Source organism: Elephas maximus, chromosome 14 (assembly GCF_024166365.1).
Source record: "Elephas maximus indicus isolate mEleMax1 chromosome 14, mEleMax1 primary haplotype, whole genome shotgun sequence".
NCBI lineage: Eukaryota > Metazoa > Chordata > Mammalia > Proboscidea > Elephantidae > Elephas > Elephas maximus.
In genome coordinates this window covers 90,212,582-90,233,989 of record NC_064832.1, presented here as the reverse complement: position 1 = coordinate 90,233,989, position 21,408 = coordinate 90,212,582, and the positions used below count along the sequence as shown (strand labels likewise).

General features: G+C 43.3%; 1 protein-coding gene across 1 annotated transcript in view; it reads right to left on the bottom strand.

Annotated features, from left to right (window-relative positions):
• DNAJC3 (DnaJ heat shock protein family (Hsp40) member C3) overlaps positions 1-17,373 on the bottom strand; it is an 86,651-nt gene extending 69,278 nt beyond the window's left edge. The window contains exons 1-2 of the mRNA XM_049853440.1: positions 17,158-17,373; positions 6,004-6,114 (exon numbers count right to left, since the gene is read on the bottom strand). Of these exons, the coding sequence (XP_049709397.1) occupies positions 6,004-6,114; positions 17,158-17,239 (193 nt within the window). The 5' untranslated portion in view covers positions 17,240-17,373. The remainder of the gene's footprint in view (positions 1-6,003; positions 6,115-17,157) is intronic.
• Positions 17,374-21,408: the final 4,035 nt, after the last annotated feature.

Below are 21,408 nucleotides of genomic sequence, written 5' to 3'. Positions count from 1 at the left end.
AGACCTGTACAAAGAAAACTACAAGACACTACTGCAAGAAACCAAAGGAGACCTACACAAAGTGGAAAAACATACCTTACTCACAGATAGGAAGACTCAAAATTGTAAAACTGCACATTCTACCAAAAGCGATCTATAGATACAATGCAATTCTGATCCAAATTCCAACGACATTTTTTCATGAGATGGAGAAACAAATCACTAACTTCATACGGAAGGGAAAGAGGGCCTGGATAAGTAAAGCATTACTGAAAAACAAGAACAAAGTGGGAGGCCTCACTCAATCTGATTTTAGAGCCTATTATACCACCACAGTGTTGTAGCAGCCTGGTACTACTACAACAACAGATATATAGACCAATGGAACAGAATTGAGAATCCAGTGGGTTGGTTTTTTATGAGCAGTTGACATTTGACAAAGCCCCAAAGTCAGTTAAATGGGTAAAAGACAGTCTCTTTAACAAATGCGGTTGGCATAACTGGATATTCAACTGCAAAAAAAATGGAACAAGACCCATACCTCACACCATACACAAAAATGAACTCAAAACGGATCAAAGACCTAAATATAAAATCTAAAACGATAAAGATCATGGAAGAAAAAATAGGAACAACACTAGGAGCCCTAATACACGGCATAAACCGTATACAAAACATTACTAACAATGTACAAACACCAGAAGAGAAACTAGATAAGTGGGAGCTTCTAAAAATCAAATTCCTATCTACGCTCATCCTAAGACTTCACCAAAAGAGTAAAAAGATTACCTACAGACTGGGTAAGAGTTTTTAGCTAAGACATTTCCCATCAGCTTCTTATCTCTAAAATCCACGTGATACTGCAAAAATTCAACAACAAAAAGACAAATAACCCAATTAAAAATGACCAAAGGATATAACAGACACTTCACTAAAGAAGACATTCAGGTGGCTAACAGATATATAAGGAAATGCTCACGATCACCAGCCATTAGAGAAATGCAAACCAAAACTAAAATGAGATTCCATCTCACTCCAACAAGGCTGGCATTAATCCAAAAAACACAAAATAATAAATGTTGGAGAGGCTGTAGAGAGACTGGAATACTTATACACTGCTGGTGGGAAGGTAAAATAGTACAACCACTTTAGAAATCGATTTGGCATTTCCTTAAAAAGCTAGAAATAGAACTACCATACGATCCAGCAATCCCACTCCTTGGAATACATCCTAGAGAAATAAGAGCCTTTACACGAACAGATATATGCACACCCATGTTCACTGCAGTACTGTTTACAATAGCAAAAAGAGGGATGCAACCAAGGTGCCCATCAACGGATAAATTGATTAATAAATTATGGTATATTCACACAATGGAATACTAAATGGAATACTACACATTGATAAAGAACAACGATGAATCTGTGAAACATCTCGTAACATGGAGGAATCTGAAAGGCATTATGCTGAACGAAATTAGTCAGTTGCAAAAGGACAAATATTGTATGAGACCACTATTATGAGAAGTCAAAAAATAGTTTAAACAGAGAAGAAAATATTCTCTGATGGTTACGAGAGTGGGGAGGAAGGGAGGGAGAGGGGTATTCACTAATTAGTAGACAAGAACTATTTTAGGTGAAGGGAAAGACAATACACAATATAGGAGAGGTCAGAACAATGGGGCTAAACCAAAAGCAGTTTCCTCAGTAAAATGAATGCTTCAAAGGCCAGCATAGCAGGGACAGAGGTTTGGGGACCATGGTTTCAGGGGACATTTAGGTCAATTTGCATAATAAAATCTATTAAGATAACACTCTGCATCCCACTTTGGAGAGTGGCATCTGGGGTCTTAAACGCTAGCAAGCAGCCATCTAAGATGCATCAATTGGTCTCAACCCACCTGGAACAATGGAGAAGAACACCAATGACACAACATAATTACGAGCCCAAGAGACAGAAAGGGCCACACAAATCAGAGACAACATCAGCCTGAGACCAGAAGAACTAGAGGGTGCCTGGCTACAACCGATGACCACCCTGACAGGGAGCAAAACAGACAACCCCTGAGAGAGCAGGAGAGCAGTGGGATGCAGACTTCAAATTCTCATAAAAAGACCAGACTTAATGGACCGACTGAGACTGGAAGGACCCCAGAGGTCATGGTCCCCAGACGCTCTGTTAGCCCAACACAGGAACCATTCCCAAAGCCAACTCTTCAGACAGGGATTGGACTGGGTTTTTTTTTTTTTTTATTATTATATAGGCTAGAAAACGATACTGGTGAGCAGTAAGCTTCTTAGATCAAGTAGACACGTGAGACGATATGGGCACCTCTTATATGGAAGGTGAGAGGGCAGAGAAGGTCAGAAGCTACCTGAACAGACATGAAAATAGAGGGTGGACAGGAGTGTGCTGTCTCATTAGGGGGAAGGCAACTAGGAGTATGTAGCAAGGTGTATATAAATTTTTGTATGAGAGACTGACATGATTTGTAAACTTGCACTTAAAATACAATAAAAATTTAAATAAGATCATATCTATCCTCGAGAGGTTCACAATCCTTTAAACTGTGACTTCCGGAAGTCACTGGAGCATACTCTGCTTCCTTCTGTCTCATTCCCATTCCACAAGTGAGGCTCATATGTAGGGAGAAAGCATCAGGATACACATAAGCGACGAATGTAGATGTGGATTTTGTGTTCTTAGCAAAACTATGTAAGTGTGACACTTTTTTTTTTTACTATGTAAATGGAGAAGCTTATCATTTCAGACATGCCCACCATATAATTACCAGTTTAAACAGGCCAGATACACCTAAGACGCTCTGTGAAGTCTGTCAAAGAAATGGATGCAGATCCTGGGATTTATTATCCCCACGAGATCAGGCCACAGGCAGGACAGGGAGAGCGTTTCACACGTGCACTGCACTTTTCTCTAATGATAAATCTCTGGACAAAACTCACATCTAACTTCTTCATGGCAGTGAAATACACAACTGTTTCAGAAGACTATTTCAGAAAGCAATGCCTAATACTTCCTTTAATCACACTGTTTCCAATAGATCAAGAGTATCTCTCAGTCACTGAGTTCCAAATCTTAAAATTTCTGCCAAAAAAATGAATTATATGCCAGAAACAAAAGGACTTAAAACCAAATCATCAATATCTGCCACAACATGGCAACAATTGCTTATGTTGCTATTGAGTTTTAATACATACATTTTTCATTGTGTAAAAATGTCATCACAAAACGCTCTATGTGCCCAGGAAATAGTTTTTGAAAAAGGAAGAAAGGGTGTGACACCTATAAATAATGTCAACTATAACATCAGAATAAAAAATGCTCCCTTAACATTCAAAATGCTTCTACTATGAATTTTAACATCGATTTCCTAATCACAGGAGGAGTTAAAGAAATAAATTATAAAACTAAAATTTAGAAGTTGAGAAGTATTAACATTTTGATGAATACTTTTTAATGGAGCCATAGTTTAACTCACAGATGTATTAAAACACAGATAATATTTCACCACAAAGATCAGCACTCACATTTTTAAAATAGCACAGCTGTACAACCTGCAGTAATAAGTAAATAACTGGTTAGCTGGGAAATCAAAGGCCTGGACTGACTCACTGTTAGTGAGTTACTCACAGCTAGTGAGAGACTCTCGCTAACTCGCCAGGTTACCTGCAGCAGCTAACGTGGCCATACTAAAAGATTCGACTTTTGCTACACGAGACAACTGAAATAGAGGGTCTATGTTTTCTCAATAAGCATACACCTTGTAAGAGATTTGATAGGCTATGACACCATACCACCCTGCTACTATCTACTGTATATCCCCACGGTATACGATTTAAACTTTATTTTCTACAGCTTGTTATGGACGCTGTTTTACATAAACTAAAATGTTATGTGTTCTCGTGACACAGGTCCTCCTCAGAAACTACGATGTACGCCCCATTTGAGGACCATCGCTGCTTACCAAAACGGGACAAAGGAAATCACTATTGGAGCTCTGAACGCACTAGCAGTGTTTCACGTTTTCCCTTCACCGAGTTAAATAAATGTTTCAGTTTTACTGATTTACCAGTTCTTCTTGGAAGACAATAACACTTTACTGGGTATTCTGGAGGACTGCCAACTCAGGAATTCTTATATTGCAGTGGTGACGCTGAAGAAAAGTGCGCAGTTGTTTTAAGCTACTTTAACAACATGCCATAGCCCTTAAAGTTTCTGCTAAATGAGAGATTAAAGAAAATGAATAAAGCAAGAAACAGGTAGAAGCTAGAAATTTCTGTAAATATTCTTGTGGTAGTAGGGAAGAACCAATATTTAGACATTTTCTAAGACAACAGAAATTGTCTAAATTTAAAATTTTTTAGTTACCAGGCTGCAGTATTAAAGAGAGTTTGAAGCACTAGAAAAAGCATAGGCTTAGTAGTGAAGTGGCCAGATATTAAATTGACTGTTGAGGAAAAGTAACTACTGCAAATTGTTGTGCCAAGTAACTACTACTTCTCAAAGGAGAGTCAAATCACTGAATCAGCAAAATACTTCCTAGCAGAAGCGCCAGAGTTAAGAAAACCCTATTAACGTATCACATCAGTTTTTTAAAATAGTCTGAATTTTCAGAAACACAAAAATTAGATTTATTTTTATATACCGTACACATGTGATTATGCCCTACTTTCAAAGAAAACTTTATATCCATATCTCTCACCTAATCTTCACAAAAATTCCTTTGCATGGCACAGCGAAAACTGCTGGGAATTTATCAGTAATGTCTTTAAATGTGCAGCCATTGGTGGCACCGTGGTTAAACTTGGCTGCTAACCAAAAGGTCAGCAGTTTGAATCTACCAGCCACTCTTTAAATGTACCTTTTTTTTTTTTTTTTAACCATAATTAAGTTTAATATTAAATTTTTTTTTCACATTGTTCTTTTTTATTTGAAGTCTTAGTGCTCATTCTTTATAGGGACTGTAGTGAGGACGGCCAGGGCTGAGACTGAAAATTGTGTCCAGTCCAGAATTATTCCTGAGCACACTATGCTTATGCCACCTCCTCACTGAGGCTTCTGGGGCTGTTTTGCTAGACCCTGGAACGTTAAATTTAACGTAATTTTAACATAATTTGACCAACATCACAGGATTATCAAGTGACAAAGCCAAGAATAAAATCTAGGTTTCCTATTACTACCGAGAGCTAATAACATCAGTACTAAAAATTTGATTTTTAGAAGTATGAGGAAAGATATTGCTGGACCAAAACCTAACTACCTTTTGTTTATATAATAAATTACAACAATTAAGCACCCACAGGCTGCTTTCTCGTGACCCTAAACTGTTCCAGATAAGTAAATAAAAAGGAACTCTGAGGAAAATGAATGTCAAAAAACCCTAGAACAAGTTTATGCGTCCGTTCACAGGGAAACTTTCTAGGCCCTCACTGAGAACGTCTTTTTTCTGGTCACCTCATTTCTCACAGCCTCAATAAAACGCAAAGCTGCAATGACAGCTGAGAAAGCTGATGCTACAGGGAAGATACAGGTTTCCAACAGGAAGTAACGTCACAGGGGGCGGTGGGAGTTTGACCAACACAGAAAGAGCGATAAACTGCAGCACCCCCAAGGGCATCGAAGTGAAGCAGTTCTTATACTGAGGATCCCAAGCTGTCAAGAAAATCAGACTGCATTCACTGAAATCTGCTTACAAAGAAAAAAAACTACGGAGCACACTGAGGAAGGTGCTCGCTCAGAAGTCTCCTGAATTATTCCTGGCGCTCAGAAATAAATCTCAGTTACCTGGAAAATTCTCTCACGTTAGATACATGGGCACTGAAGTATCAGATACATATTTTATTAGCCTATTTCACCTAGAGCCCTGGAAATATTTTTTAAATGTTTTACTTAAACATTTAGACGTTAATTAAACGATACTTATTTCAAATGTTATCTAAAAAGGAGCTCCGAATTAGAACTCACTGAGCTGCCACTGAGTATTTTGGTTCCAGGATACAAACCTACTGCAGCATGAAACTGAGACAGGGCATCTGCTAGCTGTCCGGCTGCAAGTAACTTCTTGCCCAATTCAAGATGTTTCTCCACGTCTGCATTTACTCCACACTCAGCGCCTAAAAACAAACAGCAAAAAAAGCAGTTAACTTGGCACAAACCAAAATTTGATTCTAAAGATAAAAAGTTAAAATACAGTTATTTGGCTCAGTCAACTACTCAGATGAAAAAAAGTCACAGAAGCTGAAAAAGAACTTAGACAAAGTAACGATAACACAAAAAGAGCACTTTATTTTACACAGTATGATCAGTCAGTTCAGAAATACACCCAGATAGACCTAACTAGTCAAAAGAAAGTATTCCACAAAATAAAAAAAAAAAGGGCAACCGCATAACATGGCAACCTAACCTAAACCTAGTGCTGTCGAGTCGATTCCGACTAGTGAAAATTTTGAAGAAATTAGAACTACTTTGTTAAATCAGAATTTCACTTTCATGAATATTATACAGTTCATTACAATGGCTGCAACAGTTTTGCATGTTCTCTTTGCTCGTTGAATACATGTGCATGTTTGTATATACTAACAATTTCTCTCTCATTCCCATTTTTATTTTATATAGAAGGTGTTGGAAATTAATTTTACAATTTAGTCTTTACATAACTGAATTCTGAGTGGGACAGTGATGTAATATGAGTGGTAATTAATACAGCCAGCTATGGGTACAATGGCTGTTGGAACTGCCTGTCTTCTCAGTCGGGGTAGGGTGAGAATGCCTTCACTAGTAAGGAGAATTCCCATTCCTGTCAAGTCGATTCCAACATACTGCAACCCTTTAAGACAGAGCAGAGCTGCCCCCATGGGGTTTCCAAGGCCATAAATCTTTACTGAACAAAACTACCGCTTCTTTCTCCCAAGGAGCAGCTGTTGGGTTTGAACTGCCAAACTTCCGGCGATGGCCAGGAACCAAACCCAGGTCAATGACTTGGAAGGCAACTATGCTAACCAGTATACCACCAACACCTTGGCCCACCAAGATTCAAAAAAAACCAAGCCCGTTGCCAATGACTCAAAGCGACCCTACAGGACAGAGTAGAACTGCTCCATAGGGTTTCCAAGGAGTGGCTAGTGGATTTGAACTGCCAACCTTTTGGTTAGCAGCTGAACTCTTAACCACTGTGCCACCAGGGCTCCCCTCAAGAATACAGCCTTGGAAGCCCTACAGGGCAGTTTTACTTTTTACTCTGTTCTATAGGGAAGCTATGAGTCATGACTTGATGGCAGGATGCTCCTACTGCACTGTGCAATACCACCATCACAATTCACAGTTTGCCCTCCTCTCATGACCCCAAGCCCCCAGCCACAAAGCAATTTTGGGAGCTGGAACTGTCTTGTCTTCTTTTTATCACATAGTTCGTTACCTTGCACAAAGTAAAAACTCAACATTTATGGAATGAACGAAACTATTTTCCTTCTTACTTTAATGAATTACAGTTCATCAGAATAACGATCCAAGGTGCACAGTAACAGTTATCAAATCAAACCGAACCTACCAAAGATGCAAAAAGACATGAAGACCTGGAGGGGGGGGGGGGGACACCAAATTCTTTCTTTATTGTTGGCAGTTTTTACAATATCTGGACTCCACTTGAGCCACAGATGATTTTTATCCAAGTCTTTGAGCATTATTTTCTGAGACAAGGTCATTTCCTATACCACAACATTGCCTAACCATCATAATACATCAACTTCTCCTTAGAAAAGCATCACCCATCGGTCAGCAAAAAAGGACGTCACGGATTGAATTGTGTCCCCCGAAAATATGTGTATCAATTTGGCCTGGCCATGAGTCCCAGTATTGTGTGACTGTCCACCATTTTGTCACCTGGTGTGATCTTCCCAGATGTTGTAAATCCTATCACTACAATGCTAATGAGATAGATTAGGGACAGTTTATCATGTTAATGAGATCTACAAGATTAGATAGAGCCTTAAGTCAATATCTTTAGAGATATAAAAGAGAGAAGGGAGCAGAGAGACAAGGGAACCTCATACCATCATAGGAAGACAGGACAGGAAGTTTAGTTTCAATAAAAATACACTGAGGTGGAGAACTCAGACCTAAACATCTCTCTCCAATCACCCTGACCTAAAAAGTGATAAGTCTACACAGGCAATCTGAAAGAAAGAACACAAAACCTGTGTGGAGTTGATTTCGACTCATAGCAACCCTATAGAACAGAGTAGAGCTGCCCTATAGGGTTTCCAAGGACCAGCTTGGTGGATTTGAACTGCCGACCTTTTGGTTTGCAGCCTTAGCTAGTAACCACTGTGCCACTGAAAGAAAGGGCTGAGTAATTACATAGTACATTTTAACAATGTCTGCACCAATATCTTCCTAGCTGAACTAGGAATATAAAACACATTATAATCAGGATTGCTCAATTTCAGTGGACATTATCTCGGTCTTTGCTTTAATCAACTCTGAAGGCACAAATGTGGTGATGAGATTACTTGCTCAAGGAATTTCAACTTGGAAAATAAGTCTGAAGAGCTCAAGCAGAAAAAAAAAAAAAGCTCAAATAGTCAACTTCACTTATCTATTTAGAAAATATTTATTGATAAACAATACATTTCTTGGCAACATGTTTTAGGCACAGAAACAAAGGCCCTTTCCATAAAGCTTATATTCCAGAAGGGACAGACAGACAAAACCAAACAAGATAATTCAAGCAATGCTAAATTTTATGAAAGGAGAGTATTAACTGAAGGAAAGAGTGCTTTTTACATAGTGCATCAGAAAGGTCATTCTGAAACATAAATGCTCATTTGAAGATCTCAGGGAAGAGTTTTTCAGACCATGGAAACAACAAGAATAAAGGTCCTTAGTCAGAAATGAACCTCATATTTGGAAGTAAAAGAAATTGGTATGGAATTACGTAAGGCTTTGCAGTATCCATGGACTAACTCGTTGGGAAGAGAAGAAGAAGAAATAGAGAGAGACTACAAAAAACTCTTCAAAGTTCTGTCAACTGAAGCAAAAATACAGCTCAGTGGCTGGTGGAACACAGGACATCAAAGAACAGCTGACGACCAGAACACTGCAGCCTGTTAGAACGCTGATGGCAGTGATCCTGTAGAGAGGAAAAAAGTGGTGACAGGGGAGAGAAACAGTAACTGTAGCAGCAAACTTTTTAGAAGAGAAGAGGAATCTAGGATATAAGTGTCAGAACTGGACTGTGCCAGGAATTGAGGCGCTTTATCCATTGCAACAGGAGAAAAGTTAGTGAGGGTGGGTATGGATGCAGGTGGGGTAGGGAATTCAGGGGTAGAAAGAAGGTGAAGTTCTCTTCTGGTAGTTTTCATTTTCTCAATAAAGACAAGGTCTAAAAGGATAAGGTAAGGGAGGAGAGGAAATGAGAGTTTTAAGGAAAGAGGAAAAGCATAAAATGCTAGTTTTCAAGAACACACATACCAGGAAAGTATAAGAATGCTAGCATTATCGAATATGCATTTGAGATTGAGACTGAGTGCTTAAGATGAGATCAGTTGGCAAGATTATTCGTTTTTCTCCATCCATGTTCAGCTCAGAGGCACAAACACGATGTCCAAGTTAGATTTAATCTTTACTGGATCTTGCCGGATTAGTATAACAAAAGTATACTACAAAATGATCGCAGTGATGATCCATTCCATCTAAACTGAGTAAGGAGGGAAGGAGAACGTGGATACTTCACAAATACATGTCTTACATTCCCTAGTGGTCTGTAAAATCAAAGACAGGAGTTCTATGCTACATATATCTCACCAAAGAGCACGATGGTATAAACCTTTGCGGACTAACTGAATCTCCTCCCTATATTCCTGAACTCCAAAATGATACAGACTCATCAGATGAAACAAAAGCTGCTTTCTAAAGATCTGGAAAGAAAAATAAATTCATGGCTGAAATGTTTTCATCCTAAAGAGAAGGTGACTAGGTCCCCATATAAACAAAGCTTAACTGCTGCATACTAATCAAAGGAGACCACAGCAACAGATACTTAATTTAACCACAATTAATGTCACATGGGAAAAGAAAGCCCCGTTACTACAGGGCATCCATCTCAGAACAACTCCTTACCCAACAGAATCAAACCACTGCATTTCCAGGCACTCTCTCAGCAGATGCTAACTACTCAAATCAACTGGAACTTTGACACTACTGCTAACTACAGTCTATCTTATTAAAAAAAACTTAAAATAGTCCTGGAAGCTATCTGACCCTCTCCTAGATTAATTCGGTTTTTATAAATTACTTAAAGTCATTCACTTCCACTACTTAATCTATTTATTCTTTCCATATTTAAATAAAACCAAAAAACAAAAAAACCCAAAACCCTATTGCTATTGAGTCGATCCCAATTCATAGCGACCCTATGATAATGGCAAGGAAATCATATTAGGTTCAAATAAAAATTTCACAATCTTCTATACCTACAGCTTTAATTATTCCGTTCCTTATGGTCAAAATGGTTTCATCAGCTCAGCTCAATGTAATAAAGAAAAGTTGAGTCTAGACAGTACGTTAAAAAGAAAAACTGAGATAAAGGTATGATAACAGAAAAAAAAAAAAAGGTTTGGTTCCCAGGATCCGCTCCTACTCAAGTCACCAAAGAGAACAAACCATTAGCAAAGAATTACAACCGCTTCCTTACCTGCAACGTGAGAATACTGAAGTAAGTGCTACTACGGTTGTCTTTCTGCTCTAAAGAGTCTATTTCTGATCTAGAGCTTTGGGCTTCCCTCTTTCGAAACACTTTTTGAAAGAGGGCGCATAAAGAATCAGAGGTTCAGAACCTTCCAATTCATGAGCCTATTACATGGTTTCGTTCTCTGAATTACAATTAACAGAAAAATGCAGCACTGAGATCCAAAAATTACGTCTAGAAGAAAACAAAGGCAAATCATTTCCAATTAGGAAAAAAAAAAAAAAATTAGGCCAACTCGCACACGGTGTTGCCGTGAGTTGGAATCACCTGGACGGCAGCTAAGAACAACGAAGCTAACTACTGGTGACAGGGCCATCACAGGTGACTCTGTGCTGCACGTTCACTCCTCCCAAAGCCATTTTCCTTTCTTCTCTCTCCAAGTGTTACGGGCTGAATTGTGTTCCCCCCAAAAATGTGTTGGAATCCTAACCCCTATGCTTGTGGATATAATCCCATTTGGGAATAAGGTTTTCTCTGTCATGTTAATAGGGCCATGAATTGTGTAGGGTGTGTCTTAAACCTAATCACTTTTGAGACATTAAAAAAAAAAAAAGATTATGCAGCAACAAGGAAGCACAAACAAGAAGACAGATGCCACAAAGAGGTTATCAAGAAAACAAAGATTTTTCTTCCCCCAGTACAGACAGACAGAAAGCCTTGCCCTAAAGCACACGCTCCTGAATTCGGGCTTCTAGGCTCCTAATCGGTGAGAAAATAAATTTCTGTTCTTTAAAACAAACTACTTGTGGTATTCCTGTTACGGCAGCACTAAGACACCAAGGCTCCAGCCTACCAGCGGCACCATACTGACCTGAATGCCTCCAGGACTAGGAGGTCAGCGAACAGACACAACTTATTTGGGCAAACAGTAGGAGCTAACAGTCTGATAATTCAAGTCGGAGATTCTCTATGTCCCAATACCAAGTCTTGTGCCTGGTACATAAAAACAGTTGACGCCAAGTTGATTCCAACTCATGGCGACTCCATTTTTGTCAGATTAGAACTGTGTTCCAATACGTACACAGCACATAGGCTGGTTTTTCAGAAGGAGATCGCCAGGCCTTTCTTCTGAGGTGCCTCTGGGTGGACTCAAACCTCCAACCCTCAGGTTAGCAGCAGAGCATGTTAACCGTCTGCACCACCCACAGAAGTCTAGTACACAGCAGACACCTAATTTAGCTCCTCTGGCACTGGGTATATTATTTACTTGGAAACCATGTTGGCGTAGCAGTTAAGAGCTACAGCTGCTAACCAAGAGGTCTGCAATTCAAATCTACCAGGTGCTCCTTGGAAACCCTGTGGGGCAGTTCACTCTGTCCTATAGGGTTGCTGAGTCAGAATCAAAGAGATGGCAACAGGTTTTTGGAAACCCTGGTGGAGTAGTGGTTAAGAGCTATGCTGCTAACCAAAAGGTCAGCAGTTTGAATCCCCCAGATGCTCCTTGAAACTCTAGGGGCAATTTGACTCTGCCCTATAGGACTGCTGTGAGTCGGAATCAACTCAACAGCAGTGGGGTTTTTTTTGTTATATTATTTATTCCACCACCTGTCTGGGAGTTTGTCATACTGTGGTAGTTTGCATGTCACTATGTTAGAAACTATTAGACTAGTATTTCAAATACCAGCAAGGTCACCCATGGTGGACAGGTTTCAGACTAAGACAGAGACTGGGAGGGAAGGCCTGGTGATTTGCTTCTGCAAATTATCTAATGAAAACCTATGGATCACCACAGAACACTGATTCTCTTGTTTTGTGTGTGTCATCAGAAGGGATAAATCACTAGAGCTGGGTATGTCTGGTGAGTAGAGGGCCAATGAGCGCAAGGGAGATGGACTGGCACAACAGTTGCAAGCATGAACTTGAACATGACGGTGACTGTAAAGATGATGCAGCATGACCAGGTAACATTTCATTCTGTTGTACATAAGGTCGCCATGAGTGGAGTCAACGCCATACCAGCTAATGACAACAGATTATTCATTACACCAGTGGCTCTCAAAATGTGGTCACCTGGGAACTTTACAGAAATGCAAAATTTAGGTTCCACCCCAGACACACTGAATCGGAAATAATCTGGAGGACGGCCAGTACTCTGTGTTTTAAAAAGCACTCTTCCACGTGAGATTCTGATGCACACTCAAGCTTGAGAACCACTGGACTAAATATGCCAGGAGATAACCTTCCTACTCATCACTGCTGGGAGCTAACAAAAATTGCTGATTTTTCTCAGCCCCCACCACTTACAAATCCTTGGGCCAACATGTTGCTGCCAGCCACTTAGCCTACTTCTCCTGTATTCAGCCTAAATACAAGATGAACTTTATAGTCAAATAACTTGAGTGCAAACACTGGCTCTCAGAGTCAACAGCTATGTCACCTTGACCAAGTGAATTAAACTCTTGGCACCTTAGCGCCCTCATCTGTAAAGCAGTAATAATAGCACATACCTCCATGAAGGAAACCCTGGTGGCGTAGTGGTTAAGAGCTACGGCTGCTAACCAAAGAGCTGGCAGCTTGAATCTGCCAGGCGCTCCTTGGAAACTCTATGGGGCAGTTCTACTCTGTCCTATAGGGTCACTATGAGTCAGAACAGACTCAACGGCACTGGGTTACCTCCATAAACAAGACAGCTTACAGAAAGGGGCCCAGCAGAGTGCCCACAACACTGCAGACCTTCAATAAATTTAACATCTCTTTCCCTTCTTCCCTGTCACCTATACCAAGTTCCTGCAGCTGCACAAAGGCTATGTTCCTAACCCTTTCAAGACCCATGGGACATTCCATATCCCACCCACTTTTTATGCCTCTGGAGTTCTCTGGAAAGGTGGTAGCCCGATTTTAAAATGTTGGTGTTTAGCTTCAAGGTGGGAGCCTTTGAAATGTGTGAAACTCAAAAATCCTGAGTGGGGGCCTCATTTTTGTGTAGACTGATTATTGTCTTAGATGATGCCTCTCAGATCTGTGATCCTCAACTTTTGACAGGTTTGTCCTTAGTTCTGTGAGATAAGCCTGCTCACCATGTTTCCCAGTTACTATGTTCTCATAAGAATGTACTTATCTAGAAAATAAGGTATTACCAGTCTTCATTCAGTCATAGCCCATTACCGTTGAGTCGATTCTAACTCATGGCAACCCTACAGGACAGAGTAGAACTGCCCCATAGGGTTTCCAAGGAGTGGCTGGTGGATTTGAAGTGCTGACCTTTTGGTTAGCAGCCCATTTCTTAACGACTGAGCCACCAAGAGCTCTTTCATTCAGTTATAGTGGCCAGTTTCTCTTTTATGCCATTCATCATTTCCACGTGTTACTGGCTCCCTTCTTTTCTAGCTTCTGAACAGTAAATAAGGCCTTTCTAATAAGGTATAGTGCATTACAGTGGTACATTTCAAGAGACTGGAACTCCTATAAGTTATTCTTACCCTGCATTCAATCTTAGGGCCCCATCATTCCTTCCACATGTAGCAGGTGGGCCGCACCACTATGAGCAGGTCTGCAGTATACCAAGGCAGCCGTTCCTGCTTCTTAGCTGTTAGTAGTTTTTGTCAGAATGAAGAATACACAGTAGTGATTTTCCTGAGATTCAAATTCCTTTAGCTTTATTTATTTTGCCTCTAAGTACTGCTTTTGCATTAATGAAGAAAGCATTGTAGTGGTCTTTTTCCTGAGATTAAAAAAAAAACATCCCTTGGCTTTATTTATTTGGGCTGTGAATATTGCTTCTGCAGTAGGGAAGAACGTACCATACCATGTTTTGAAAAGTTTCATGAAAAATAATAAAAAGGCTAAGAAGGAGAACAGAATAAAATGTACATGCGGTCATTGCCAGGTGTCTTCATATTTTACAAATTTTCAAGAAAGAAAATTCAAAGGAGAAAATAAGTGGGTCTTGAAAGCTCTAAAGGAGATGGCACTCTGGCATTCCTGAGAAATGTCACCAAGGCCTCCTATACAGAAAAGCTCTCTAATGAAGTTTTCAGTCGTATGCAAAATACCACAGGAGGGAAATGAAAAGTTAAGAGTCCTACAGAATTCTATACAGATCAGCATTCTAAAAAGGTGGTCCATAAGTTAGTGGAAAATGCAATCATACAAATGTGTGAATCTTTACGACTTAAAAAAATATGACATTAAATAGAACAGCCAACTTTCTCCTGCGTGGACAAAATAAAAATCATTAATGGTATCAAAAACAAACCTGTTGCCGTCAAGTTGATTCTGACTCAAACAGCAACCCTACAGGACAGAGTAGAACTGCCCCATAGGGTTTCCAAGGAGTGGCTGGGAAGTCTTTCAGTTAGCAGCAGAGCTCTTAACCAATGCGCCACCAGGGCTCCTCAGCAACAGTAACTGTACACAAACTCCAGGCTAGGGGCTCGGGAAGAGGTGTGGGAGCAATTCAAAGTGCAAGAGAACAAGAATCTATGACCCATATTAAAGTGGTCCATGTATTCCAAGTCCAATTCCCTAGGTTTTCTGGGGCAGCCTCTCTGTCAAATTCTGTGTCTCACTGCTGTCAAACCACTGGTTCTGCTTTTATTTATTAAAAAAAAAAAAGTCACCAGGGAAACAAACAAGCCACTGCCATGAACGAGACCTAACAATTGTGAAGTGTTGAAAACAAGTTGAGAATTCTGAGGAAATTTTACTTTCAACATTTCCCAACTTCAGTTCCTCACTCTGTCAGAGAGTCTAACACTAACATGTGTAATGTGACCTCCTTACTATCAGCCCTTTTTTATGAGGCAGAGGGTGAAAATGGACCAGTACGTGATATGTCATTATGTTCTAATATTTCACACAGTAACCAAGCTAGAAGCACTAAAGGGCACTTGCAGCTTTAATTCCCACTCTTCCTGCTCACAACGAAGACTGAACAGCCCTCTGTTCTGGCTATTCTGTTAAGAGCAGCCCCTGTTCCAACCTGTAGAACTCCAGTGAGATGAACCTGTTCATACCTTATTTCAGAGGTGGGAGAAAGGTGTGGCAGTCTGCTTCCCGGACGATTTACAGCCCTGGAAACCCTACCGGGCAGCTCTGCTCTGTCCTATAGGGAAGCGACTTGATGGCAGTGGGTTTGGTTTGGTTTTATTTCACAGGACTCATAAAAGTAAAGCCAGCAGAAGCCGAACGACATCATAGCGCTGGGAGTTGTAGACTCACACACTTCAGGGTCCTGCCCTCCGGGAGCCTGCATTCCAACGCCAGCTCCTCTAACAAGTTCTTCACCGAACAGAGCGGGCACTGGTGTGGCGGCCATCGGCTTTTTTACCTGTCGACCCTGTCCCCGGGTCTACACCCCCACGGCTGCAGGTCGAAAGCCGCCCCCCGGCACCGCCGGCCACCTTTACAGCCGCCCCCCCCGGCACCCCCGGCCACCTGTACAGACGCCCCCCCCCCCGGCACCCCCGGCCACCTGTACAGCCGCCCCCCCGGCACCCCCGGCCACCTTTACAGCCACCCCACCCCCGGCATCCCCGGCCACCTTTACAGCCGCCCCCCCCGGCACCCCCGGCCACCTTTACAGCCGCCCCCCCCCGGCACCCCCGGCCACCTGTACAGCCGCCCCCCCGGCACCCCCGGCCACCTGTACAGCCGCCCCCCCGGCACCCCCGGCCACCTGTACAGCCGCCCCCCCGGCACCCCCGGCCACCTGTACAGCCGCCCCCCCGGCACCCCCGGCCACCTGTACAGCCGCCTCCCCGGCACCCCCGGCCACCTGTACAGCCGCCTCCCCGGCACCCCCGGCCACCTGTACAGCCGACCCCCGGCACCGCCGGCCACCTGTACAGCCGCCCCCCGGCACCCCGGCCACCTGTACAGCCGCCTCCCCGGCACCCCCGGCCACCTGTACAGCCGACCCCCGGCACCCCCGGCCACCTGTACAGCCGACCCCCGGCACCCCCGGCCACCTTTACAGCCGACCCCCGGCACCCCCGGCCACCTTTACAGCCGACCCCCGGCACCCCCGGCCACCTGTACAGCCGCCTCCCCGGCACCCCCGGCCACCTTTACAGCCGACCCCCGGCACCGCCGGCCAGCAGCGTTCGCAGGCGCCGACCGAGCCTCCGCGTCCCAGGACGCCCCGGCAGCAGCCGCCCGGTGACCCGCTCCCCGCTCCCCGCTCCCCGCCGCGCCCCCCGGGCCCCAGCCCCGCTCCGCACTCCGAGCACGCCGGCCGGGCCCCGCGGCCGCAGCTCCCCTTTCGCGAACAAACCCGGAACCAGGCGCCGGCCCCCGCCCCGGGGCGGGCTCAGGCTCAGGCCCAGACCGGGCCGCAGGCTCCCCGGCTCCCGCCCGCCGCCCGAGCCGCCCCGAGACTCGCGCCCGGGTGCTGGAGGGGAGGCGCCGGCGGGGAGGCGCCGGAGGGCCTGGCCCGGGAGCCCGCTCCTCCGTCAGGGCAGGGAGGACTCACCTTCGTATTGCAAGTCCACCAGGACGAGCAGGAAGGGGAACACCGAGCCCAGCCGGCTGGTCACAGAGCCGGGGGCCACCATGTCCGAGGACGCGGGAGGTGAGGAGGAGGAACGCGCGGGGCCGACTCGCTCCCGCCGGCGCTAAAGCCGCAGCTGCGCCCGCCGCGCTCGGCTCTCGCTCTCGGGCCTCAGCGGCCGCTGGCGCGGATCCGAGGAAGGCGGCGGGGGGCTGGGCCCGGGCGAGGCCACGCCCCGGAGCGCCGCCGTCCAATCGCCTTCTCCCTGGGCGCTCTCCTACTGGGTGCGCCTGGGTCGTGGTTCGCGCTGATAGGCTGCGGCGGCCGCCGCCCCGCCCCGTCCCTGATAGGGTAACGTGGAAGCACGAGACGAGGCTGCGTCCGGCAGTCGTGGAGCTGTCAGAGAGCCCGAAACCGCCGCGGCTGCCGGGAGGGAGGCGGGAGGGAGTCGGGGCGGCGGCGGAGTCCGCATGCGCAGGCCGCGGAAGCCCTGTCGGGCCGGTCCCGGAGCGCTCGGTTGGCGAGGGGGGATGAGTTCAGCAATCGAGGTTTTCGGACGTGGCGTTTGGAGAGAAAATTAAAGCCAGCGCGACCGGAAGGAGGCCAAGCCGCGGCGCGTTAACCAGTTAGCTCAGTATGCACAGGCTTACAGTAAGCGAGGTACGCACGGGCTTAACCGTGCTTACTAGTCTGTAGTGCACCATTGCACGTGGGTGAGATTTGACGTGGTGAAAAACAGGTGAAATTGTGCACTGCAGGTTAGTAAGTAAACACAATTAAGCCCGTGAGTACCTTGCTTTTTGGGTAATCGTCCCAGGGACCAAGCCGGGCCCCAGGAACTCTGAGGCGACTTTTAAAGCGCCTAGAATTGAGGTCTCGGAGTGGGCCAGTGAACTCCACGCATCTCAGTGCCTTGTCACGCCTTGCTGAGCGTTTTGGAACAGGCACAGACTGAAGAGACAGCAAAAAGCGGTCAGGAGGGGCTGCGGCTCAGGACAGTAGGTGATCTGATGGAGGCGGGAGCATTGCAGGCAGAGCTAGAAAAAAAAAGGGAAGCACATTATTGACCTCAGGCAGGTAAGTTAGCAGGGCTTGGGAGCCTGGGCACAGCTCAGTCCCCGCCCTACTGTCCTTGTTGACCAGCATGTCCAGGAAAGAGCAATTCTGAAAGATTCCGCCAAGAAAGCAGGGAGACACTGCGGATCAAGGGGGCCGGGGTCTCGAGAGTGCAGCCAACGTCAACTATTAGAAAGGTCTTGCAACTTCTGCAGACCAGAGAAAATCCACAAGAGCTTGAGCAAGTTCAAGTTCCTCAATTCGGCATTATGAGGTTGTTTGTGACCACTTCCCTCCTGGCATCCCCAACACAACCCAACATGCACATTCTACACCAGCCACACATGGGATAAAAGAATAATGCTTTTGTGTATGTGTGTTAAGCACTGTCAAGTGCATATTTATTATTTTACCAAGGACTGCATTCCTTGCCACCTTGGTCCTACTTCACTCTGTAGAAAAACTCTTGAGTTCCAGGTAGTATAGTAAATAAGTGATTTCCTGAAGAAGCAAGGAGTATAAAAGGAGAAAGACTTCTATTTCAAAGGAGACTAAGGTAAAGGGAGGAGGAGAGGGGGGAAGCCTGATTAGTTGTGGTGGAAGGCAAAATAATATAATGGAAAGAGCAGAAGTTTCACTTGAATCCATTATGTTAAATGAAGTCAGTCAGTCACAAAAGGACAAATACTAGTATGGTTCCATATATATGAAGTAGGCAAACGTATAGAGACCAAAGTTTACTAGTGGTTACCAGGGTAAGAGGGCAGGAGAAAGGGGAGTCTTAGCTTAGGGGGACAGAGTTCCTGTTAATAATGGGAGAATAATTAGGAAACGGGTAGTGGTGGTGGTTGGGAAACACGATGAAAATAACTAAAGTCACTGAGTTGTACATTTGCCCTTGACTACTAACCTAAAGGTTGGTGATTCAGACCCCCCCAGGGGCACTGTGAAAGAAAGGCCTGGCAATCTGCTCCCATAAAGATTTCAGCCAAGAACACCCTAAGGAGTAGTTCTGTTCTGTAACACAAAACACTCATTGGTAACCTTTTTTTGTTTTTTAATATATATCTTTTACCACACTAAAGGAATTAAAAAAGGAAGGCAGGAAAACATGTATATACACACAAAAGCAGAAGATTCAGATCCAGGGAGTGTAACTCCATGCTGTGACTGTTATCTGAATTATCTTCATCCGTACAGTGGTTTTTTTTTGTACAGTGGTTATGATCCTGATAGCCTCAAAGTTTTCACGAAGTGGCTAAAAACTCCTGTAAAGTGTTATATACATGTTACTCACTGTTCTAACAAGAGCAAAATAATGAATAGACTTCTCTCAGGAAACTCCTTGGGATTTTTTGCGGAGAGGAGATGCCTTTTTCCTTATTAGGTGTCACAAGGCAGTGTAAGTGAAGAGAAACGTTAGATGATTTCAGGCCACAACTGTGTTAGTAAAGACATCATTCCAGTGGGGTACTGTGGCTGAGGCTGTCGACAAAATGCTGAACATCGTCAACAAAGACTTTTCAAAACAAAATACAGTACTCCTGGATTATGAATTAGCACTAGAATGCTACCTGTGATTCTGGTCTGAAGGAAAAGCAGCAGAACTGAAGAAGTTTTAACGATGGACATGAAGAGTGATTAAGGACATGACAGACTTCTGTATGATAGAAAATACAGCAAGAATCTTCAATGTAGAGTGATTTTTTAAAAATCTACTGATCACTTACATAACTCTGAATCCTGTAGTATCAGAACTAAGCTTTACAAAGTACTATTGAAAGAGACAAATGTACAACAAAGAAGGAAATGGAAATAAATGTACAAAGCTAAAATTGTCTTTATGTGACTAAAATATTTGAGAATGTTTCCTGAATGTTTATCTGGGCATGGTTTTCACCTGATCACTCTTGCCAATAAAACCAAAATAATCCAGTAATTGTAGGAAAAGTTACTATGAATATTGTTTCCATTTCTCGGTATTTATTTACTCGATTCTTTTTGAAATTAAACTTGAAAATTCTTTAATTCATAGTACCTCTTGATTATAATAGCAAAAATCTTAAAATAGTGATAGAATATTTGAACAAATTAATGTTGTTAGGTGCCATCAAGTTGATTCCAACTCATAGCAACCCATGTGCAACAGAATGAAACACTGCCTGGCCCTGGCCATTCTCACAATAGTTGTTATGCTTGAGGCCACTGTCGCAGCCACTGTGTGAATCCATCTCATTGCAGGTCTTCCTCTTTTTCACTGACCCTCTACTAAACATGATGTTCTTCTCCAGGGACTGATCCCTTCTGATAACATGTCCAAAGTATGTGAGATGAAGTCAAGCCATCCTTGCATTATAATACACGCGAATATTAACCAAAAAAAAAACAAACAAACCTATTGCCATCGAGTTGATTCTCTGTTATGGTGACCCCATGTGTTAGAGCAGAACTGCTGGGGTTCCTTGGCTGTAATCTTTATGGAAGCAGATTGCCAGACCTTTTTTTTGTGGCACCACTGGGTGGCTTTGAACCACCGGCCTTGAGCACAAATCTTTTGCATCACCTGGGGACCTTCCAAAATTAACAATAATATGTGATTTTTAATGGGTTGACCTATGTTTATTTACAAGGAAAAAGTTCCTAAGAGAGGAGTGGACAGATACAGAACAAATTTTGAAAGAAGATGACGGATAACTCTGGTAGGAAAGTATTGTTCAGAAGTAAGTATAATACTTAGAAACATTTTTGCACCAAATCAAGAACAAAATAGGCAACATTATAATTAACACTGCAATAAGCATCATTTTATATTTACCTTTACAAATTTGTGTTTTTATTTCTATAAAACGAATTTCTAAAAGTGGGATTGCTAGTGAAAAAATACCCACATTTAAAATTTTCAGACATTGTTATGGATTGAATTGTGTCCTCTAAAAATATGTGTTGGAATCCTAACCCCTATACCTGTGGATGTAATGTCATTTGGGAATAGAGTTTTCTTTTTTAATGAGGTCATATCACTGTAGGGTAAAATATATCAGTGTAGATTAGGCACCAAAGCCCATTGCCATGGAGTGGATTCCAACTCAAAGAAACCCTATAGGACAGAGTAGAATTGCCCCATAGGGTTTCCAAGGAGCAGCTGGTGGATTTGAACTGCCAACCTTTTGGCTAGCA